At 42.3% G+C, this 24,898-nt stretch overlaps 1 protein-coding gene across 12 annotated transcripts in view; it reads left to right on the plus strand.

The window, feature by feature from the left end:
- The window catches only part of LPP (LIM domain containing preferred translocation partner in lipoma), a 367,548-nt gene extending 343,391 nt beyond the window's left edge, over positions 1-24,157 (plus strand). For all 12 annotated transcript variants that reach the window (XM_064516781.1, XM_064516778.1, XM_064516782.1 and 9 more), the window contains 3 exons: positions 3,622-3,800; positions 6,880-7,000; positions 9,074-24,157. In XM_064516781.1, the coding sequence (XP_064372851.1) occupies positions 3,622-3,800; positions 6,880-7,000; positions 9,074-9,202 (429 nt within the window). In that variant the 3' untranslated portion in view covers positions 9,203-24,157. The remainder of the gene's footprint in view (positions 1-3,621; positions 3,801-6,879; positions 7,001-9,073) is intronic.
- The last annotated feature ends 741 nt before the right edge of the window (positions 24,158-24,898 follow it).

Here is a 24,898-nt window from a genome sequence, read left to right on the forward strand (position 1 = left end):
TCTGTAGCCCCTAGGCCTGGTGTTTCCTAGCTGGCTCTTAACCTTTATCCTCTGCATTTCAGTTTGGCCCTCTGCACTGCTCTTGAGAGGCGCCCAGCTCTGACTTGATTATAGGGAGTGGTGGCAATGGCACCTTGGGAGAAAAGAAGAAAACAGTGCTGTCATTTTTTTCTTCGTGTTATTTGGCTTTCTGGAGGCCTGAAAGCTTCAGGAGGTGCTAGAAGAGTGAAGCAAGCTGTAAAAGAGAGCAAAAATCACACAGCCAAACTTATAATCCTGCAGCAATTCTATTCCCATAATGTGCGGAAATACCTTTGTGCAGGTTGTTTGCTGCTGGGGCAGCATTTAGGAATGTGGGATAACCTGATTAGAGAATCAAAGAAAACCCTGTTAGCTCCACAGGCCAAATCCTGCCTTGCAGCAACCTGATGTCAAATGGGTGTGAATCAAGGAAGCTTTCCCTTTGGCATCTTCTGGTAACACCTTGGAGAGAAGTGTTTGAGCCAGGGTTCTAGCAAGGAAAGAGGCTTAAGCAAATATACTCCCAGACAGGGAGTGAGCTGGAGTCTGAAACTAATGACTTTGTTTTTCCTCGCTGGTACGGACTTGGAAGGATGAAAAGAATAAATTTCTCAGGACATATTTTCAGGTTGTATAGAAGGTTTAGTCAGGAGTTGGGGAATTTAAAATGCTTGTCTTGCTTAGCTGTGGGAATGTCAAACAGTGTGACTGAGCTAAGATTTCAGAGCAGACTTGCATTTTCCAAAGGCATAATCCAGAGGCATTGATTATGCTGTCTTGGTCACTGCAAAACTCCCACCAAAGTCAGTAGCTTGTGTTACGCAAGATGTCAGACAAGATGATTATAATGACCCCTTGCAGTCTTATGCTCTGTGTGTCTAAAACGTGTGAGTAGGAGTTGTATTAGATTTGTAGTGAAAGCATTTCCAGACCACACAGGTATTAAGTACATATATAAGCCCTTGGAAGACTGGGTCTTTAGACTGTAAATGCCACTGGGTGAGGATGATATTGGTTTGCGTGTCCATTGAGTGTCATGAGAGCTCCACACCTGATTGCACTCTTCATACCGCTGTGAAGTAGTAGTACAGGTGACACTTACCCTGCAGGTCCACTTGGCAGCAGGGCACTGACTCCACATCCGCCTCGGCTGCTCATGCCCCAGCTCTAGTCTGTGCGGTCCCTGGTTTGCTGGTCCCTGTGCTGATCCCCCCTTGTATTGCTGGGTGAATTGCAGTTGCTGATTTCTGCTGTGTTCAAAGTACCAGGTAGATCCCGTTCAGTTTTGCTGCATTTTGCTTTCTGGAGTGCTGTTACATTGACTGTTGTAACAGGCCATGGGAACTGCCTAGCAGATCAGCTCCTGATGCACAGATAAGCTGTGGGTCTCCTGGCCATGTTGTGGATGTTCAATGCTTATCAGAATTCAAAAGCAATCAGGAAAGTTCATAGGAGAAACGTCTACTCAAGGTTATTAAATGCAGAGATGGCAGCTCTGGCTCAGGAAATCCCTCAGCCAGAAATTGCTGGAGGCTGGGAGCATATCCGAAGGAATTACTGTTTTGCTTGCCCTGTTCCCTTGGCCTCTGTTGTTGGCCAGTGTTGGAAACAATAAGCAAGTAGAGACTTGGTGATGCAAACACTCCGTACCAACACATATTTAGAAGCTGTCATAGAAAATGCCTTAGTGAGTGGCACAGCCTTGCTTCAGTATCTGCAGATATGCAGCACTCCCTCCTTGGCAGTCCAAAGAACAGCATGGGTATGGACTGAGGTGATGTGATCTGCTTATGCAAGGCAAAATAGTAAATTTGCCAGGTTCTTCCTCCAAGGAGAAAATTTTTGACCTTGCTTTTTCTGGCATACCAGCCACTGTTATAATGATGATGATGGTGACAGCAACCAGACAGAAAGGCCAGCAATAATTCTTTCCTGCCCATTATTACAAGGCATAAAGCAAAACCCAGCCTGAAACTAACCCCAGTCTGGCTGTGTTCTCTTTACAAATGTGTTAGGCTGTTGTCATATGGGTTGAAATGCAGAACTTTTCATGCTGACCTTTCCAAAAACAATCTTTTTCATCTTCTGATATGAACCTGTGTATGTATATGTAATTTTGAGGCTGTAAGTCTATTTGTATCTTACCAGTGATTTGCAGCCCAGAAGTAATGTCTGGTAGTGTATGCCTGAGTATAGAAGTAACCTCTCTGAGCTTCTTGGTGATTCATCTCCTGACAATACATTTTGGCTGTACATGTAAGGACTGGATCTTGCCCCTGAGAATATTGGCTCAAAGAAGTAATAACAGTGCAGTCAGTCAAAGCATTACTTTCCCTGGGAATTTTGTTGCATGAGGAAGCAGAAGAGCTTTAGCCTTCCTGTGTTTGTCAACATAATCTGCCTTTCAGTAGCTTTTTATATTTTTGTCCCATTTGATCTTTTCATTTGTTTCCCCCCCCCTCCTTTTCTGTATATCCCAACAATTGCAGACTTTCTGCTTCATCCAAAAATCAAACATTGGTTGATAACATTATCTGATAACTCCAGACATATCGAGCAAGGGTAGTGAGTGAAGTTCTCTTTCCCAAAGTCCAGTGAAATGAGCCAACTGATCTTGCCACAGATTTATCTTTTGCATCTGTTTCTGTTGAATGCACCCTCAATTCACAGTGTGTGTCTTTCAGGTGTTTGGTTTGGAAGGGCACTTTGCACAACTGAAAGGCTGGTGTGCCCCGCAGACAGCCATTTGAAGCAAACTTATGTTAGTGTTTTTATAACTGACTGCAGGGGCAAGTGAGGTTGGAATTAGATGAATCATTCAGTGGAGCCCACTTGAAAGGTGGGGTTTTGTTTTCAGTGCTTCAGGAACAAGCTGGTATGTAAAACCCATGAGCCGAGAAGCGCAGCCTTAGAACTGGCATTTAACAGTCATTATCTCAAACATCTGGGGCCAGGGATAAATGAGCACTTTAGGTCATCTCGAACTCCTGTCCTCATAAGGCTTTCATTTCAGACGCAGCTTTGTTTTCTCCCTGGGCTCAACAGAAGTCTCCCTGGTGGGAGAGAAAGATCAAGATTTACTTACAAGGCAGATGAAGATCCTTTAGGAGAGCTGTATTGACAGAGCAGTTAAGGGGTCTCTGTATAGCCCTAGGAGTGTGAGTTTGAGCTTTGCACTGCACACATCCTGGAGGCTGTCTCTAATCAACTCAGCTGCAAAAGGTTGTTCAGGTAAGGCAGTCTGAAGGCAAACAAGCAGGAGTACAGCCTACATGACTTCCTCATGTGCTGCTGGCTAGAGAAGCTGCCATATCTCAGATACACTTGCCTGATGAGCCATCTCTGGTCGTTTATCAGAGTTGCTGAGAGAAGGCTGTGGTCTTCTCTCAGCAATTACACTGCTTTGCCTTCCTGCTACAGACTTGACCTGGACCCTGTGCTGTTGTCATGGTGTTTGGTGACTGTACTGCACTTATCTAGAAGAGATGAAAAGAAAGTACCTAAAGCTTCTCTGTAGACCAGCAGCCTCCAACCCAGCTGACCTTTATAAATGTCCTGCTGACACGGTGCTCACATCTGGCATGTATGTTTTCTATGCAGAACACACTGGAACAATGCAGTGTCTGCGCGAAGCCCATCATGGAAAGGATACTCCGAGCTACTGGGAAGGCCTACCATCCCCATTGCTTCACCTGTGTGATGTGCCATCGCAGCCTGGATGGGATCCCCTTCACCGTGGATGCCGGTGGGAACATTCACTGCATCGAGGATTTCCACAAGTATGGCCCAAGCTGCTGCTCTTGGCTTTGCTTATTGTCTTTGTCTTTTGTTCCTAAAAATCCTCCTTTTTTATCCTATCTCCAGAGAAATCTGAACACTCTGCCACTTACTTCCAGGACTCTTAAGTACATGGAGCTTTGCTTCAAGCATGCACACTGTGGCATACAAGATTAACTGGTTAGTGGCTGGTGCTCCTTGATCTCTGTTTTACTTAGGTCTGAATTTATAGATAAACCTCTGCGTTCCTCTGTTCTGCATTCCCTCCTGCCTTACCCCACACTGCAGCATGTGCACATTTTCCTTTGCTGGTGGTACCTGCACTTCCACATCAGTGTCTGCCCCCCTTCTTTCAGGGAGCAATTAAGAGAGGTCCTGCTCAGTTGCCCTCTGCAGGTGTTTGCTTACAGGCTAGAGGGATCTAGCTGGCCACAGGATGCTCACAGCTACTCTTGTTTCTAGTTGCTAATTAGCTTTTTAAAGGTGCTAAAAATACAGCCCTGGTAATAATTTATAGTGAAACTGCTATTTAAGGTAAGTTGAAAGGTACAGTTGCAAGTAGTTTCTGTCACTGCCACCACTACCACCCCCATCATCACAGCTAATCTAAGGAAGACAGGTAGATATAATCAGAGCACAAATGTTTCCCCTGTATGGAAAAGACAGACGCATTACACTCCTCAATTAAAAGAGAAAATCAATACTGACAAATGTGAGTTTACATCTCAGCCATTTATCTCTTAATTTCTAAGGGGGTAGACTTAATTAGAGCCTTGTGACATCAGTGTGTGGGCCTGAAAGCTCAAAGAAGCAGGCTGACTTGACAGAAAGGAAAGCAGCCACGATCAGCCAGCATGTTGAACTCCAACATGAGAATGTTCTCTGTGGCTCAGATGGGCCAGGCTAATTGGCAGGTGCTGAAGCGGCTGTGTGTCATCTTGCTTTCTGTGCTGGAGATCATGTGCAAGGTAAAATTCAGTCATGAGCAGAGGCCCCAAAGAAGGCTAAAACACCAATCAGGATCCCAAAGGGTCTTCCTCACACCCCCATATGATTTGGAGACTCCTCTTTCCCCAACCACTGTGAGCCAGGGGCTCAAATCCCTTCAGGAGAAAGGTTGGAGCAAGAGCTGATGTCCCACCTTGAAGTCTTTTGGCCATAACTGGATCTGTACCTTGGGACTCTTAGTGGGAAGTGGGTGGCTATCAATCCAAGGAAAGGACACCAAATCCGTGAGTGGAAGACTAAGGGAGAGATCATGGAATAGCTGGAGACCTTGACAGACATTCAGAATGCCTTCAGCCAGCCTACCACGCAGTCAACAGCACTTGGGCCAAACCCAGTTTTAACTGGCTGGGGAGGAAATGCCTCCCTGGTCTGCAGGTGGAGCGCTCTACCGCCTTGTACATCGTGATAAAAAAACTGTACCTGGTGCTCACACTGTCACTTAGCTACCCCCTGAGCTTGGTGCCCCCAGTAGCACATCCAAGTCCCCTGTTATCAGCAAGAGTCATCTCCAGTTCACTGCGGTTGATGTTTGGCCCATAATGAATTACCCACAGTGGCCTGGACAGAGAAATGTTAAAGTATTTTTAAGCACCACATTTGAGCTAAATGGCACAAGGAAGTGCCTGCATGAAGCAGCATATAATTAACTGCGATTACAGCTCCGGTCATATCATGATCCATTTAAGTTATTTTTCAGAGCACTCACTATAGCCACTGTTTAATTCATTTTTTCATTAGATTGCAGCTACACAGACATCTTTCATCTGCTGCCAGTGAAATTAATATTTTTCTTTATTCTTACTACAGATAGATTTTTTTTTTTAAGCTAGTTAATTCTGGGGTGGTTCATTTGACTGGCTGGGTGGTGGAGTCAGTCTTTCCTAGGCATTTCAGAAGAGAAGGGCCTTTGATCTCCTCATGTTCCGATGTTTGCCATAAGCATTGCCCTGTGTCACTCCATAGCCCATGACCCTGGCTCTCATTAAATGGCAACAGATTCTGTAGGTATAAGTTTCTTTCTTGTGAGCAGAGTTTGCAGCCAGGGGATTGCTACCTATAGGTTTCACACCAAAACAGTGGATAAAGGTTCACTACAGGCTAACTGTTCCCATGTATCCCCAATTGCCTGGGAGTAGAGATTATAACTTCTCATGGGCAGCTGAGGGGAGCAAAATCAGAGTTAATACAGAACACACATTCTCCACTGTATGCCCTTCTGGCTAATTTATAAGAGGGAAAAGAAAGGTTTGTGCTCCTCTTGATCTCTGAGCTAACCCTTATTTGAGCCAATCCCTTCATACTGCTAGTGACTGTGATGATACTGTCCTGACCCAGGCCGACTGTAGGAGAGCCAGCGTTGCTGTCTTTGCACCCAGACCCGTTCCCTTCCAAGCCTGGGTAACGCACTAATAGGTAACTGAGTTGACTCTAGGTAGAAGATGCAGCTGGTCAGATTTGCCCTGATGCTTCCTGTGTTTGAGACTGAGCCCAGCTAGAAGTGTATCCCTGTGTGCTTAGTGGGAACAATGTTGAGAAGTTTAAAATGGATGGGATAAGCCCCAAAACATTAGTGCAAGGCCCATCCCTTTGCTGTCCCAGTTAAGACTCTTTACCTTTTTGTTCCATCTCCAATTTTTAATATTTCAGTGTTTTTTCAAGAGATGCTCTTGGAGCCAATCCTGGTGATCTCTACTGGTCATTAGGTGTTCCATGGACTTTCCTAGAGCTACACTAGGATTGAACCTAAGGGTTGCAGGAGTGCATAGACGTCACAATCGTGGGTCACTCAGCAGACAGTTAAATTGTTATTTAGGGCAAGTAGAATATGCTTTGCTGCTTCTCTTAATAGTCTGTAAAATGTTCCTTAATATTCTGCAAGACTGAAATTGAGTTGTAAGACTAAAGTGCTCCTTCCTGACTCTGAGGAGGCAGTTATGGGCAGATGTAAACTGTGATATATGCATACGTGTGTGTGTGTGTTTGTACATATGCCCACATTTCTGGCTTGCTGGTGCAGTTGGCAAAGACTGGCTCTGAGTTTGAGGATGACTAGGACCATCTCTTCTTTTTAAGGAAATTTGCACCAAGATGTTCAGTGTGTAAGGAGCCTATTATGCCGGCCCCAGGACAAGAGGAGACTGTACGCATTGTTGCCTTGGATCGTGACTTCCATGTCCAGTGCTACCGGTGTGAGGTTAGTATTCTAATCATGTGAAGGTGAGAAAGCAAAGGTTGGCTTAATTTCATCACAGCCTCATGTTACATACAGGACAGGCATACCCTATTGTAACAATGGCTCTAAAATCAAATTACTTCATTGACTTCAGCATGCAAGGAATTTTTCTTCATTTATATCAGTGCAAATGAGAAGAAAATCAGGTCCCTTGTTTATAACAGGTTCATTAGGAGAGCAAGAGAATGTGACTCAGTTAATTAGAGCTTAATATTTGAGAACATCATAAATTATAGCTTGGACACAAACGTTGCTCATGTTTATGTTCTTAAAATGAACGCTAATGCATGTTAGAATTTGAGCAAGATTGTACAGGAAACTCAGCATATGGCTCTGGGTTGAAGAGTTTTAATGGACACACAAACATGATCATTCTTGTTTTGTGCAATGCTTTTTGTGCTACTTTCCTGTTCAGTTTCATTACGCACTTCATATAATTTTGATGGTAAGAATCTGAAGACAGAGAATAAAAATCACCTTAAAGCAATTAACATGTGGTAACAGCTGTGTTAGGGAACCTTCAAGAATTTTTCAATGCAAGTGTTACTTCTTGGATAATATATCAGCCAGATGGCAGGGAAAGAAAATGAGACCAAACATATTTCTTATCGCAGTTGCAGATTTTAATAATTTTAACTGGAAAGGATGAACTAATGCGTAAAGGTCTGGGCTGAGACTTGAGACATCTGGTTCGATTCTCAGTTCTGACATTAGCTTCCAAGGTACATATCAGCCCATTACTTAGGCCCAGATTTTAAAGACATCCCTACACTCAGTTTTGCAGAGCCTAACTTGTAATGCAGCAAGACCCCACCCTGGCTACTGAGATACCTAAGCTTGCTCCACACACCTGAATAGCAGAGGTAGATGCAGTGGAGAGCACAGGACACAGACACTCACACGACTCCACAATGACCAACACAGGTCCCAGGACTGTACATTATTAACTTGCAGCATCATCTGACAGACAGTTAAACTGCTGTGGAGTTGACCTGGAGCATTCATGTGGATTTGCTGGTTCAGAAGTCACTGCACTATGATCTCTGCATAACACATAGGTTCCCACAGGAGCTGCAAGTCAGTAAGACAGTAAAAATGAGGGCTAGACTTCCAGATCAGTAAGGTAGGGTAGTCCTGTGTGCCACAATGTCTGAAAATCCTTTTGCATCTTGGCCTTCATCTCCATGTGCCTAACTCTCTATCTCAAAAGGAACAATATTTTTTCTTCATTTTTCCACCTCTTTCTTGCCAGCTGTATTTACAAACACAGATTTATGATGAAGGGGGATGGCCCCCAAGAAAGCTGCAGTCCCCTCACCACAGCCCTGTCGGAAATCCTTGGCTAAATGATTGCCTGACTACACCATGAGGACGAATTCCTGACTTTCCTAGCAGCTGTACTTGGCTGTTTAGGTTTTGAGGTCTCTGGGGCAAGGTTTGGGCCTTCCAGTGGGGTGTCTTCTGCAGCTGCTCCAGTGAAATCCTCCTTTTGGTCACAACCTTTTAGGCCAACTGCAGTATGAGTACAGGTGGCAGTTCTGGTAATGGGAGATAGGCAGGGAGTTTTCTAGGCTGTTACCCCTGGCAGGGCTGCTAGAGCTTTGTGCATTGACTCTTCCAAAGGAGATTACCTGTAGTCAGATATTAGTACCAAACTTCCTTCCCAGGGATGCTTCTTTTTTTATCCTTTTTCGCATTAATAAATATGTGCTTAAGTTTGATGTTTTCTCCAATGCTGAAGACCTTTCCTTCCTCAGAAATGCAAATGGAATAATCTCCTTTTATTTTCAATTGGATTAAATTTAGCAGAGAGCTTGGGAACCCATCTTCTCTGCAGCATTGTCTCTTATCAGGGAATGGCTTAATCGTGAAAGACATCACATACCTCAGCTTCATGCTTTACGCTGACTCAAGCTAGATCCTGTTACAAGGTGGAGAGTGAGGAGAGAGTTTCTTTGACTGATAGATTCTTTGGTTAATCTTGTTCTTTTTTTTTTTTTTTCACTTCGTTCTTTCTGTTTGCTTATTGCCTAGGACTGTGGCGGCCTCCTGTCTGAAGGGGACAATCAGGGCTGTTACCCTCTGGATGGACACATCCTTTGCAAGACCTGCAACTCAGCTCGGATCCAGGCTCTTACTGCTAAGGCCAGCACTGATCTCTGAGTATCAACTGTGACCCTCCCCAGTCTGCCTGCTGGGAGAATTGCACAAGCTTTGCATGATTTTTTTCCAGCCTAGGGCCTAAGTCTTTGTTAAAAAAAAGTAAAACTGGAAGGCCTTGGAGCAAGAGGGCAGTTGTAAAGGCTGTGTTCAGACTGCCTGCAATAGGCACCTAATTTAGACGTGACTCTTTAGGTGGGTGGTGAGTGAGTCAGATCACCTGCTATCTCTAGAGCTAATGGAGGGAAGGGGTCACAGCACCAAAGTTATGTGCCTATAGAAGGAAGTCTGAATATGGTCCTAACAATATTTCTGTGTTTGATTCCTGTCTCCTAAGCAGCACATGAAGGTGGCTGAGCTAGCTTATTCTCCCAAATCCTCTTGAGAACCTGATCCAGCTCTCTTTGAAGCCTTGGGGACCTTCCATTGACTTTAATGGGAACTGGATCACCAGCAGAAATAACTCCATTGTAATAGAAGGTAAAACCAGGATGAGAGTAGAACCAGCATCTCTCTCATCACAACAAAAACCATGCAACTTCAAACGTACTGCACATAAGAGTGTAGGTGTGACCTCATATCTTTAGGACACAGATTTGTTACCTACATCTTTTTCTTAGGCCCTTTCTTGTCTCCATTCCCTTCCAGTTTAATAGGTTTTTTTTTTTTCCTTATGAAATTATATTTTGCTACTGCATAAATTTATTTGGTAGTGATGCTTCCAATTCACAGATATATGAGCAGTCACAGAAGGATGTGAGCTTGCACACACTGTACACAGGCACACACTACACACACACACACACTACACACACACTCTCTCTCTCAAAATTTACTAGATGTATAAAGCAAATTACACCTGTTGAGATCTTTTAAGGATCTGAGGCTGCAAATACTTTTTCAAATCCCAGTGGTTTCAAGGAACTTTACCGCATAGAACTGCAGTGCAAAGGGATGCTCAAAAAAATCTTGTGCCACTCTTTCATGCATCCCATTATAGCAGGCCCAGTGGCAGTGCTGGTTCCCAGGCAGACAGACGGATAAGCAATGGAGTCTTGTTCTATCTTCTGCTGACTGCAAGGGGTGGATTCCCATCTACTGCAACAGGAATTGAATCAAACCTTGGGATAGACAGGAACATTATTCACTGATTGTAGCATGCATGATTTGGAGTTCTGTTTTTAAAAAAAAAAAAAAAAAAAAAAAAAGCTGTAGTTCAGTTTTTATCTTAAGAAAGCTAAAGGAAGTGTTAAACCCTTCTCTATGCCATCCCAAAAAGCAAGCAGTTTTTTCTTCTTTCATTTTCATCTCAGTTATTTATTACTTGAGCAGCATTTTTATCTTCTGTCCAGAATTAATACTTATGCCATGGCAAGTAAAAAGCTGGGCACAGACACCTCTTTTTTTTCTTGTTGTTAGAGTTTCTTGTTTTTCAGTTTTGTTAATTAAAAAAAATTATAAATCCATGGCTTATTCTGTGCAGCTATAATATTCTCTCGTTCATGAAACCCATAATAACTAAAGTGCAAATTACATAGTGAGGGAGTAATTTTCATATCACTGAATTGACATTAATATCTTATTTGCAGATGTAATCAAAGAAGATACCTTTCTATGCACTTAACAAATTAAGAAGCAGAACTGAAACAGTTGCAGGCTGATTGACCATATTAGTAACAAACCGGCACTTTTCAAGATTAAGTTCTAACATTTTCTTTCATGCACCCACTGAAAAACAATGAGAATGTGGTGCCTCCTTCTTTAATCTCGGTAACAGAAGTCTGATATACCCACTAATGCTGAAAAGAAAAAAAAGTTATATGAGGTGGACCGATAGGAAATGAAGAGGAAGAATTGAGATACACACTGCAGCTCCTGCAAATGGTACATTTCCTTTCAGTTTAGGCACTAACCTTTATGGAAGAGCACTGTGGAACTTAATAGCTTTAACTGTCAACAGTGAATTCAGATACAGAAATACAGATCTGAAACCTCTGTTCCTTATGTGGTTTGTATATTGGCAAGCTCCACTGATGTCAGGGGAGATTCCCCAAATGAATCCTCCTTCGTAGAAGGTAAGCAAAAGAAATCATTCTCCACCGTAGTGGCTGTGCTGAAGCAGTTAACATTTTCATAATAGATTTCTACCCTAGCCTTCAAGAATTTTACTGCTTCAGACATAAACAGATTTTTTTTGTACCGTGACTCCTGCCAGATTCCATCTGGGATCCCGAAGTGTGGCACATAAGGTACTTTTGAGCTTGCTTCATTATATGCGGTGCCCACCACCACCAGTCGAAAACCCTCACAACTATTGAGCAAATCCAGTTTGAATTAGCCCTACAAAAATACAGAAGTTCAGAGCTGGGATTACAGCTTCCACCGTATCCCTGTGGAGGATTTTACACCTCTGGAAAGTACAGGGAGGGATGTGATGTACACGGGCACAGAGCAAGCCAGTCACCAGGCAGCAAACAGAGCTCTGAACTTCCTTATTCTTGTTAGTTTTAAATCAGGTAGCTGATGAGATGCTCCTGAATAACGTTATGCAAACTGGTGGGAGCCAGCTGTTGTAGCTGCATGCAGAACATGGCCTAGATAAGAGACTCAGAAGAGCTGAAGCCTTTGGGCCTTCTGTGGCCCTACCATAGGCTGTACTCAGAGCAAGTCCTACGGCTTATCTCTTGTCTTCTGCCATCTGCACAAGAGGGCTTCTCTCCAACTTCCTGGGGACATTATGCGAGTTAAATTAATCACAGATTGGCCCAAACTACTGATTTCAGAACACTGTCTTCTCTTTCTAGAAAAGTACACTGGTATGTAGGTTTGGGATTCCTGCCCATTTGAAAGTTAAGGGCCAGCTAGGACATCTAGATCTGAATTTCCCCATTATTAGGGTGCTGTGGTGAGTTGGACTGGTGTGCAGGGAGGTGAGAGCCAAACTTTTCAACCATTAAGTACATCATGGGTGAAAGCAGTTTGACAAAGCTTGAGTGGTGCTATTATTTGATGCATTGCAGCTAATTTCTATACCTGCGTATCTGGACAAAGGTACTATCATGCTTTTGCTTTCACCTCTGAAACACTAAGGCCAACTACCCATTGGAAGGAGCAGGTATCCAAAATACTCTTCTTCATTTTCTGTAATGCATGTGGTTTGACTTCAAAAATTGCTATAAATGTGTTTGAAAGAAATTGCACATATATACATGTAGCATAGAGGCTCTCATCAACCACCTGTGTATGGAAATCTCCCCTCGATGCATCAGGATTTAATTAGGAAATGCTGGTGGACCTGTCTCCCTTGCACTGCAGTTAAGAACCACTGGGATATTGCTTCATTGCAGTCTTTATCGTGTGTTTATTATATATCCTCATTTATCTGTTCCAAAGAAAGAGTCTTTTTTGCCAAAGAGACCTTGCTTTTTTAAGATGCACTTCTTAGCCATGAAGAAAATTCATATCATCTGTGGCTATGGTAATGTCCAAAATGTTCCTTTCAGAAAGAATTGGAAGATCACACAGACATTTCTGTTTGAGTCTGCAGAATTTTTGCTTGTGCTGCTTTGGCTTTTTCTAGTATTTGTTGGCAAGTAGAGCTTGATCCCATGTTTTGTGTGGCCAGATAGGGCCCAAGAGGGTCCAGGATCAGGTTCTAATTTAGCAAAATATTTAAGCCCATGGGGTTTGTTTAGGCATAGGCTTAAAATTGTTACATGGTGTGACTTAAGCCATGGTTCTACAATCATTTCTGTATTGCCCAGTCATACAGATTTGATCTGGGCAGGATGTGGGCACAGTTGCATTTCTGTCAAATTGCCCAGAACGCCTGATAGAGCTCTGCGTCGCCTTTAGGCCGGCTGCAGGAGGACAAGCAGTAGCTGATCCAGCATAACGTTTGTACAACAAGAGGGTGAATTAAAACAAGATCGGGGCTTTGTGTCAGGTGGCTGTGGCATTTCCCATACGTCACAAGCTGCCCTACAGCCAGATTTACTGTATCTTTGAACCATGGGTTTAAATGTCTGCTTAAACTTTCTACAGAAGATTGGGTTGCCTTGGTTACGGCCTAATCCTTAAGCATATCCCCAAGGCTAACACTAGTATTTTGTGAATGTGATGGTTTTATTTTCACTTATTTTAATCATTGCCTGAATGTTGCTTTTAAAAACAGAAAGCAACACCATTGCTCTAGCCTATCAGTTAATGCACCTTTAATTGTGTTTTTGTTTTTTAATATTTTAATTCTTAGATTTTTATCACAGCTGCGAAACACTTGGGCAATGACTTAATCATAGAGGTGTGGGAGTAGCAAAGTGTTTGTCATGGTGAACTCTACGTATAGTGTTCAGCCTGGCAGCAGAAGCAGGACTTGAGTGAGACACAGGCCTTACGTTGACTTTCTGCCTATCAGCAAAACGTGCTTGAGGAGAATGAGGATGAGGTGTCTTTTGGAGAAATGGTGGGTGTTGAAGAGAATATGCAACAAGTCATAGCTGAAATCTTGTCGTTGAACATGTAGCAGCTCCTACCTGGTATGGTCAGCGAAGCCTAGCCTAGGCTTGATAAAGGCTGATTTTACAATACCATTCCTTTTAATTTTGAGAAACTGCAGCAGATGAGGGATAAAGGGATAACTGAACCCCAGAGAAGGTCTGTAAGGGAAATCCTGTGTCTGTGTCCTCCTTCAGTGTCAGAGATGGCAGTATTAGATACCTGGTGCCTTAGCTGAACAGCTCAAAAAGGATTTGAGTTTTTAATTGCTTTTTATTAATACCTGGTTCCTGCAGTTGATTCAGCATGTTGATTTGATATTTGTTCACTAAGCTGTGCTGATTACACTTTATATAGATTTGAATACTGTAAGTGAGGGCTAGCAGAGAAAAATGTACTGAAGAATTTCACTGTGGTGAAATTCTCAGTAGAAAACACTAGTAATGGTAATTGAGGGTTTGTTGCCAAAGGATAGCAGGAACTACTTAGTCCTATCTAGAGGTTAGTAAGTACAAATTAAGTACAAATTACAAAGAGAGAGCTGTGAGAACACTATTTCCAGTTAGAGCTGGTCACAATTTTTACACTAAATTATGTGATGTCAGAAGGGCCATTTTTTTAATGACAAGTTGTCTTGTTTTTGCAATGCTATCCACAACAGTTTTTCTTGCTATTATAATTAAAACCATATTGAGAATTTTTATCTGAATAGATTTCAGAATTGTTAACGAATATTTTCATTTCTCAAAACCCATGTTGTCTTTCTCAATTTTTATGTGGTTCTTGGTTTTCTTTTACTGGTAAATTAAAGTTTCTATCACAATTTTGAAAATTTATTAGGATAAAAATCCTATTAAAAAAACTACCTGTGTTCTTGGAAAATGGCTCTGTATTGGAACTGGTAAAATTGAACCTTTGAAGCTTTTCACAAGATGTTTTCCCCTATTTTTTTTACTAGTTTTGCTAACTTTGAAGTCACTATTGCCTTTGTTAGAATAATCCAAATAATGTGACTCTTCTTAAAATAACAGCGTTGGTTCTTTTGGGTTTATTTTTCTTTTCCATCTTAAAGCCATGGAGTGGCTGGTAACAAGGAGTGCCCATGTCTTTTTCTGTAACAATTGCAATTTTTTGGTGTTTACTCTGAAATTAATGAATAGAAGCATATTATGGCTGCTGTCATGAATATCAAGAGATACTGATTGAACTTCAATCTCCACATATCCTTTTGGGTTAGAGAATAGCATTTCTCCTCAAACATTTCTAGAAATACTACCTGTCTTCCTCAGTATTTCAAGCTTGTATTTGCAATAACTGATCGCCTGTCTGGTGTTTGGAGCTACTGAGCGTTGAGAGAGAGAGTAGATTTAACCATTTGTGAAATTATAGCATTCACGTGAAGATCCAAGGGAAAGACGTAACCTAAGTAGGGGTCCTGGCGGCCTTTTGGGAAACAGTTCTCATCTTTAGCCTGAGAGTTTTCTGCTGTGATTTAAAAACACTGAGCTTGAACACTGGCAGCCCACTCTCGCATATGCACTCACACGCACACGGGAGATGATTATGGGGATGCAGCTATGTAGCAACACAGGCAATGCTGCCTATATCCCACTGGGCTTCACTGCTAACCACCTATTCCCAGTCTGTTTTGGCTTCATCTGGAAGGTGTAAGCAAGTGCCCCATGGGTTGCTCACTAGGATCAAGAGCACTCCGTTCTTTTTGAGACCACATCTCTCATTATACCCAGATCTTTTGGAAAATGAAGAAGGGAACCGAAGCCCCAAGTGGTGCCGTTAACTTTACATTTCCCCGGGGCTGGAGTCCCTCGCTGGGAATCTGACACTCTGCTTCTCTTTATGTTTCTGCCTCCATCTCCCATTGTCTGCAAGCAGGTCTCTTGCCCTCTTTTTCCCTTTGCTCAACGTGCACTCATCTTGTAGTAGTGAAGACGGTATGTAACTTGCTTCACAGAGGTATTGTAAGTCTTAGCCAGTAGTTGGAAAAACTTTTTCAGATCTTTAATCAAGTAGTTTTGTGCATCCATAGTATCAGTGGCCTGCCACATGGATATCAAAGAAAATGATTATAATTATTGCTTTTAAAATGATTGTGAAATTGTGCCTTACTTTTTCAGTCATATTTAACCATGTAATTTAGAACCACATGATTGCAGGGATTTATCATGAAGAAATTTGTTTGAAGGATAGTTTGTTTGTTTTTAAATATTTTTTCTCCAAAAATGAATTTATTAGCATTGCCTCTTTTATTTTTTCCTCCAGTTTTATTCCTTTAATATATTTGTGTAAAAGGGCAGCCAGAATTTGCATTTGTGAGAGACAAGATTTTATTTTGTCTTGTATGTAGAGCTTTCATTTTCTTTTATGTACCTTCAGGAAAATTCCTGTCTGCCCAAGTATTCATACTTAGATGTCTTTAAATGCAGGCTGACCAGTGAGATTTTTTTGGTTTATTTTACTGTGTGGTTTGCTTCCCCCCCCCCTTCCCCCCCAATTAACCAGATATCAGGTACTGGGGAGGCATTGCACATTAATGCAGAATGTTAATGCTAACTGTCATTGAAAAGACAAAATTAGAATCTTTCCCTATCTCCAGTGCAGTTTTGTTGCTGTTTTGCGTACAACACCAATATTAAGCCAGACTGTAAAGGCAAAATACTCAGAGTGACCTACTTCCATTCAGCAGTGAGAATCTTTTGTCAGCTGACTCCTGCTTGTTTGTTCATTTTTAAATGTCGGATTACAGAACTAGCATCTCCTAAAGATGAAAGAAAACAGTGTTTTCATGTGCAGGAAATTTAGGGTTGCAGTAACAGAACATTTTCTTTTTGAATTTTGATGTCATGGTGTTTTAAGCTCCTGCCTGGAGCCTAAATCAATTTGGCCTCTCATCCAGTTCATCTCACTGGTGCTCCTAAAAGGCTGCAGCCCTGCAAAAGCTCATGCAGCATTTTTGGCCGCTTTCCCTTGCTCTCATTTGGTACATATTTGCACAATTTAACTGAGCTTTTCTTTCTGCTGAAGGTCAGATGCAAGCGATACGAAACACTAAACTTTATAAACAAGCAAAGCCATTTTAACCACAGGATTTTGGACTAGAACGCGTTTTTAGGTGGCGCACTGTCTTCTGGCCTTTGGAGGGGGGATCCTGAGACTACATTTGACTGGAAGAAGATGCAAAGCCACAAGCCTTGTTTTTTTAATAAACTACTTACTGTAATCCAGCTACACAGTTTCAGCCTCACACTTTAGAAGAAGCTTCCAGCAGCAATGCATGTACAGTCACTTTCCCTCTTTCTTGCAGAAAGTGAAACTTTCCCAACCACTGTAAATTTAACCTATTGCATAAGATGCTGGAAGTTTTTTTCCTTAGGATTCTTTCTGTAACCTCTACGAGCAAAGGATGAATCGCTTTTTTCCCCCCCCCTCTTTTTTTGACAAGATTAGATGTTGCATATTGATGAGCTAGCATTTCAAAAGTCCGTGGGGCTTTGGAACGTATTAAGAATCTCTGAAGTTTAATATTCACCATGTTTTAAATATTCAGAAGGAAAAATCCGCATAAAATGGCTTTTGATACATACATTCTAGGGGTTCGTTCTTTCTATCTTACACAAGCGCTGTGGGGATTGTGGCTGCACTGGTTTTGTTCCAGAGTGGCTTTTGTTTCAGCTTATCAGAACCACTTTGGTCCTGTTTGCATGCCCAGCGCTTGCCCTGAAGTCTTTTACAGTTTCCACTGGAACTGGACTCCAGGCAAGTGGATGTAGTCGAGGCAAAGAGCAGTTCAGCATCTGTCTGCTTTGCTGCTCCCCTCCTGTAACCCCAGGGCACATAGGGCCTTGTGCTGAGCCTGCTTTAGCGATGCAGTTTGGGACCAGCCCAGTGGCCAGACGCAGTTAAGATCTTTCTTGAAAGGTGCTCCATGCTGGTGGGGATTTAAGGATGGAGAGGGCAAGATGCTAGATGCTGGAGCAAAGGAAAGTGCCATTCAGTGCATCTCAAATCCCGCAGGGCAGTTTTCCCCTCTGTTGGATGTCCTTCTTTGGTAAGAGTGTGAGTAGTAAGGGAAATGCTTTTAGGAGAAATACGTCCTTGGGTTGTCCTGTTTCTCCTCTCTGATGAAAATCTGATGGAAGCTGCAGATGAGGAGGGTCAGTTGTGGGCTGTGAACACTCAGCTCTTTTGCCATATTAGTAACTCTCTCGTTTGCCTTACCCTTGACTTCCCACTGTGCGTACCCCGGTGTGCAGGGCAAGCTCTTTGGTCCTGCTCACCAGCCTTGACGCTGTCATGCCAGTCCCTGCTGAATCAGTGCCTGGTGCTTGTTCTCAGGACCGCTCTTCCTTGGGCCAAGGGCATCCGTGTGACTATGCAGAAGGTGGTGCTTTCATTTTTGGCTTACAAAGAATGCAGCCCTTTGCAAATCACCTCTCTCTCTCATGTATTCCTGAATACATTTTTTTTAAAATATTTCACAGCATTCTTTTTCCTCCTCCTTTTCTGCCAGATGCCTTGAAAACATTGTCAGATTACGATCTGGGTGGGGGTTTTCAGAATCGATTTCCTTTCCTTCTTGATTGCATGGTGTAGGTTTGCAGTGAGGTTTTTCTCTCTTTTTTTCTTTTTTTTTTTTTTTGAAAGTCTTTCAGAACAGATGCCTTCAGTTGATGCGAAGAAAGATTGACTATGATTAGAGCTAATCCAGGATGGCAGGATTGGACCCCCACAGTAAAATCTAGAAGAGTGATTGCAAAAGTATTCTGTTTCTGCTTTATTAATTACACAGGAAGTTTCCACAGAAGGCTCATGTAACACAACTGGCCTATGTAATAAGTAGCAGGGCCTGTAATTACAGTCTGTCTTCTGATCCTATCTATGTTCTGACTTTCTAGGCATTGCAGTTCTATTTACATCTGTGCCTTTGCCACCATTTAAGTTTTTGGTTGGTCACTAAAGGAAGAACGGCACAAACTGTGAGCCCTGTGGAGGTGCAGTGGGTCTAAATGAGAGGGTTCTCCTCTTTCTCACGTAACTGCCTGATTTGGGACTTGGAACACAGCACGCGTGTAACAGGGAATTTTACCAGCTGTGCAGTGAAGGGAGTAGGCTGCATGCCAGTTGTGTATCTTTCAAGATCTTGGAAACTTTGTAGGACTGGAAATTTGACCCTTTTACAGGTCTTAGCTAGTGTACTGTCCAGTGAGGGAGTTGATATATCAGCATTTCTTTGCTCAGAGCAGTTTCTACAGGATTTGACTTTTCTTTTCTTTATGATTCTGGTCTTTATGGTTGCAAAGAGATCCTTCCAGATACGGCATGAAGAGGCAGATAGTTTTTGGCATCATGCAGACAAGCTAAACTACATAACCCGGTATCAGTGTAAATCAAGAGTAACTTGAGTGGAAGTGGGAAAGCAGTGATTTACAAGTGATTCAATGCCAGCTCACCAGCACTGAGCACCTTGAAGTGCAGCCTCAAGCAATTCAGCTCACTGGGGTGTCAATCCCAAAACCTAACTATGAGTAAGTGACTGCTTGTGAAAATGTTTGGTGCTGGTCACTCTGGCTGTAATCTCTTTTTAAATGAGTACTAAAGTTTGGGTAAAACTGCAGAACAGTGCCCCCCTCCAGTCTTTTTCTTTAAGCCATAGTCACAGTGCTATGTTTGATCAAGAGGAAAAAAAGCCATCGTGCAAATACTACACTCTATGCAAAAAAAAATTAACAATCCGCTATGGATACTTTTAATGTCCATAGAGCTATTATGCAAATTGCCCCTTTGCTGCAGGATGCACTATTATTTAATCATTTTTGGTCTGACTTTTGTAAAAAGCACAATTATTTTTTAATTTTTTCTAACTCTACTTCTAAGAAAGTTGATGCTTAAAAGAAAAAAAACCCTTACTTTCAAACATGGGTTTTTCAGGCTTCAAAATTAATAATTTCTACACCTGACCCAGTTCCTGCAGCTGCCAAAAAAGAAAAGAGAAAGCTATTTAAATTTCTCATAGAACCATTTATCTTTTAAAATATGCCAAGGCAATTTGAGGTGGGGGTGGAGACTCAGCTATTTATCTCAGCAGCTTGATTTTTCTCTTTATGTTTCTAAGTGTCGGGGGAAAAAAATGGTAGGAAGCTATTCTTGGGCTATTATTGATGTATTGTGTTGCCATTATGCAGGATGTCTGCTTTGCTATATACGGAAGGACATTAATAATAGCCATCTCCCCCTGCCCCATCCTTGGTTCCTCTTTGGGAAGATACAGTTTAACTGGAGCAACCATCATTTTCAAATTGCCGCTTTCCCCCTTCCCCCAGTTCATTCGCAAAGTAGTTTTGGGATCAAGGTTAAGGGAATAAGGAGACAGCTTATATTCACCATTTTTCTGCCTATTTGTGTGGTTGCTCCAGGCAAGTCATTTCCATGCTATGTACCTGTCTTCCCCCTTCCTCCCACTGTGTTGCTCCTCTTTTGATTTTGAGTTCATCAGTGCAAAAGGTCTTTTTCACAGTGTTTTTTCTCACAGGGGCTGGCTGGCAGAACGGGCTGAGCAACAGACTTCTGATTTGTTATTATCCAGCATGTCATGTCCAGAAATGTTGGTTTTCTCATTATTTCCCATAACCAGGAAAATGTATTCCCACTCCCATCCCTTCTATCCCAGGTTCAGAAAGCTTGTTATGAAGCCTTAAAGGGTTGTTCCACTTGTTTAAAGACTCGGATATTTGTTTTGGGTTTTGTTTTTGTTTTTTTTTTTTAAGTGGAGTGCATGGTGAACAGGAATAGTTTGATGCTTAGAAAATAACTCCTCTTCAGCATTCCCCTGAAGTGTAGGAAGTCCTGTATCTGCAGGTCTGTGCCAGCAATCTGACAGCCCACAGAGCAGAGCTGACCTGAACAGGAGAAAGAACTGGCCAGTCCCATTTCATCTGTGAGAAGAGAGAGGTGAAAATAATAAACGTAGCAAAAACTAAAGGACATAATTGCTCTGATTCTTTTTAAATAGCGAAGTTTCTGAAACTCATGCTAATTTTATTCCATAGAAGCTTTGCTGCTTCAGCATTTCTGATAGTCAGAACCATGCGCTCTTTAATGGTGTCATTATTTTTACTCATTGCTAGTTGTGTCCTAGTCTTGTTCTGTGCCCTATATGATACAGAGACATTCTGGCATTTGGGCACTGAATTAAAACAAAATCAGGGACTCTCTCTAGGAAAGCTCAACTAGATTTTAAGACCAAAAAATACAATCGGAAAGTAAATTCCATAGTTATGATGTAGGGAAGTTTTCCAAATATGAATTCCAGGTGGGAGGAATGTCTTCATTTGGGAAAGTGCTCAGATTTGAAAATAAAAGGGAGATGGCTATTCAGTGTAGTTTCACATTATTGTTATTTTCTTTCTTGGTGGTGGCTGTTCAGTCAAGAATGAGAAAAATGTCACCTTCTGTAGTGTTCCCTAAGCTTGTGCCAGAGCCCAGGACCTCCTGTGCTAACGTTCGCTCCAGCTATAGCTTGCCATATTGCTGCAGTATGTATTCCCTGCAGCTATGGGGGCGAGGAAGGCCTGCAAACCAAGCCAAGTCCACGTCATACTCTACATATGCAGAACTGCTCCCTGTGGTGAGTCTGTGTCCAGCCTAGGGCTTGATCATGTTTTTATTTTTGCTTAACTTAACATCTTTGCAGTGCAAGTATTTTGCCAGAAACAGGTGTTTTTTTCTCTGTCGTTAGCTATGGGATTGTGTGCAATGATTAGAATTTGAGGGGAGGGAGGAGGAGATCCTCTTCTAATTAGGCTGCCTTTGTGCTAATGTTTCATTCAGGGTTGTATGAAATAAGAGCAGTTTGCACTGAAATGCACAGCCGGAGGTTGTGGTTTGTGTTTCAACTATGTTGAGATTATACCCATTGAAAAGACAGAACTGGGGCTTTTTTTTTTTTTTTTTTTTACATCTGACAGTGTTTCATTGACCGTTCTGTATGGGTAGGAAACCGCTTCCGGTTTGGCAAGTGGACATTTTCTGCCTGTCCTCTGAGCCTGATCTAGTTGTTTGCTCTATCCATCCAAAAAGTAGTATTTCTAATGTGCCTCATGCCCAAGTAGCTAAGCACCTGACAAGCATCTAAGCAGCACAACCAGCAAGATGAAGAGTACGCTATTAACTGAGTTGCCTTTACAGAAAGTGTTTTCTACTTTCTTCACTATGTGCCTTTTCAGAGACCTGCAGCACTCCTTCATGGGCAGCAGAGAAATAACCCTAGTGCAGAGCAGGGATAGGAAACCCTGAGAAAGATGTGGAACAGAAGCAAGAGATTAATTTTGAGCCTCTGTTCTCCATTGGGATAGGCAAAGCCATGGCTTATCCCATCAACATTGCTTGTCATCTTGCTTAACACACCTCATTGTCTTGTAGACAACTGTTCAATAGCGGAGGTACCGGTGTATCTCCTGAAAGGTCTCTGTATCTTACCGCAGAACTCCAGGGTCATCCATATCTGGAGATTTTATTTGCTTGATGTTGTCTGTTCTAAACTCTCCGTTACTCTTTTTTTTTGTATAATGTTAGAGGGGAAGATTCAAAGATGGACCAAAGGCTGGTGTTTAGTACTACTCAGAATACGGATGTTAGCTGAGCTGATGTACTCTCACTTTCAGTCCCCAAAATCATGCTTTAGGAAGCTGTTTTCCCAGCTGCAGTCAGAGAGGAATTGTCAGGTTTGTTCGAAATGCAGCAAACGGAAGGCTTGGATGGTTTAATGCCTAGTACTTCACCACTGTGTCCTCTTCTGCTGTCCATCTAGAGAGCGAGGACTGAGTGTTGGTTAAGGTATAGGCAGAATAAGTTATGCCTGTACTTTCTTTTGATTTTGCTAGAAAGGATCTGCCTTGGTGGGAATTCACCTTCTTTAAGGGTCTTGTAGTTTGCTGCACCATGGCTTGTATTCTGGGCTGTCACAGAGACAGAGGCCAGTCTCCAGGTGCCTACCCTCCAGTTAGTCAGATGAGAGACCAGGAGCACTGATTCAGCAGTTTTGGTACAGCGCCTTCCAGCTCGGAACAAACAGCAAAGGTTTGTAGTGTTTCAGAGCCTAACCTCTAATGCTGGCTTTACTTTACTTACAAGAGGGTCATAACCACATGTGGGTCATTCCAGAAGAAGGATTCCTCTTGGCTACGTGCCTTTTCTGTAGCCATTGTGAACCTCCCCAGAGCTGGGAGAGCTGCTTAGTTCTTGCAAACTGCAAGGAGGGAGTGCACCCAGGAACATATTTGTCCTCTGAAGCTGCTATGCTTTGGCCTATCCCTGCCAACCGTAGACCTGTCTGCTCTAGGGTTTGTTGATGATCTTGTCTACTAGGTGTGTGTTAATTCATAGTGGAAGATTAGGCCAGGTTTGAGGTGGTATTTCAGTTTTATGGTAATAGTTGGTTTAGCCTTTGAGATAAAGGTTTTGCATTATTTCCTTCTTGCAGTTGGGAGGGGAGCATGACTGGTCACACTTCCCCTTGTTCTGCACCAGCAGATAGAGGCTCTCAGTGGTGTGGGAAGCATCTTCCTTTTAAATGTGAATCACTAGCCTAGTTATCTGGGCAAGAGAGGGGCATAAAGGAGACATTGCCTATATGAGGAATGCCTTCTGCTGCAAACTCCATGCCCTCAAATCCTAATGAAGTAACATTACTTGAGCTTTTAGGACTGGTCTCCTGTCTGTCAGAACTTGGGGGTACCAGAGTTTTACCCCTTGCTGAGCACAAGCACTACCCAAGTCTGTTAGGGGCCCGATCCTCCTGTCATTGGAGTTTTCCTGAATCCTGCGAGTTGCTGAGTGTGCCTCCTGGGAGGTGCTGAGTACCCTCCCTTCTCACTGAACTCTTCAGGCCGCTTGTCTCCTTCATTGACTACTTCCACAGGGCTTTGAGGGCGCTCAGGAAATGCAATCAGCACCTTACAGGATTGGTCCACTAGGTAATATATGAAGTTTTTTCTCTGATAACTTTTGTGCATGAATTGAAAACCATTTATTCCAGTTTGTTCTGAGGACAGATGCAGCATATACACATTTTCTATATTTATAAATATATATAGATATATATATATTGTTCTCAGCTAGTTACCTCCTCTAAACTGCAATTTTCAGAGCAACCGGCATATATTTTTTATTCAACACATAAAATGACTTTTTACAGTAAGAGAATGAAAGCTGTTTTAAGCATGTTTTCTGTATTTTTATTATGCATTATCCAATTATATTGAGATGTATTTTCCTCTTTGCTCTGCTCTTTCAGTTGTTATCCTTATTTTATCAGTTATGCTTTTCTAATGTTTTGTAAGGGAAAATAAATATGCAAAATCGCCAGATGCCTTTTTTCTTTGCAGAAGAAGTATCACAAATGCTTTTTTATTACATTTTACCAATCCAATAAACTTCTTATAAATTTCATTTTTGTTTGCTAGCATGTGAAATTATTTTTTTCAAGTCGAATGGTATTTACTTTCTCCCAACCTCCACTTGCAATTATGCTTCATACCCTCTGTCTCTCTCTCTTTTGGGTTCAAAATTTCACTGTGTGGCTCCCCAACATACTTAATGTAAGAGCTTCTTTCACTGTTGGGTGAAGCGAGAATGCTAGAAAAATGTCACAGGAGAGGCTACCCTCTGCTTGTACTGGCTATCTCTTGACAAATTTTGCGCTGTCCTTAAAAATGTCCATCTTTGCAGTTGAGAGCACTCCATTCCTTAGCCATGAGAAAATCTGCAGAGGTGGGTTATATGCCCTATGGGGATTGGAGGTTGCCCACAAGTATTCTCAAGGCTAAGTGGTGGTGGGCTGACAGCAGAGCCAAGCACCTTGCTTCACAGCTGAATGGAAGAGCAGTATTCATGCTATTATGTGGAAGGTAGAAAGAAATATGGTATGCAAACCTAATCACTTTTAGGAATTTGCTTCTAGGCTGTCACTGAAGTAAAAAAATCTGGATTATTCCCAGTTCAGTCTGATCTGCTTCAAAAATGCTACTGATGATCATGTAGCCTAACCTGCTTCACCTCTCCAGTCAGAGAACATGGCATGGCATCAAACCCGTCATCTGCAGCCGAGCTAAAGCACAGCTTCCTGGGGATAAACGCTTCAAGTGACAGGGGATCCAGTGTATCGTCAGGTAAGTTTGTCCAATGACTGTT

Source organism: Dromaius novaehollandiae, chromosome 9 (genome assembly GCF_036370855.1).
Source record: "Dromaius novaehollandiae isolate bDroNov1 chromosome 9, bDroNov1.hap1, whole genome shotgun sequence".
Lineage (NCBI taxonomy): Eukaryota > Metazoa > Chordata > Aves > Casuariiformes > Dromaiidae > Dromaius > Dromaius novaehollandiae.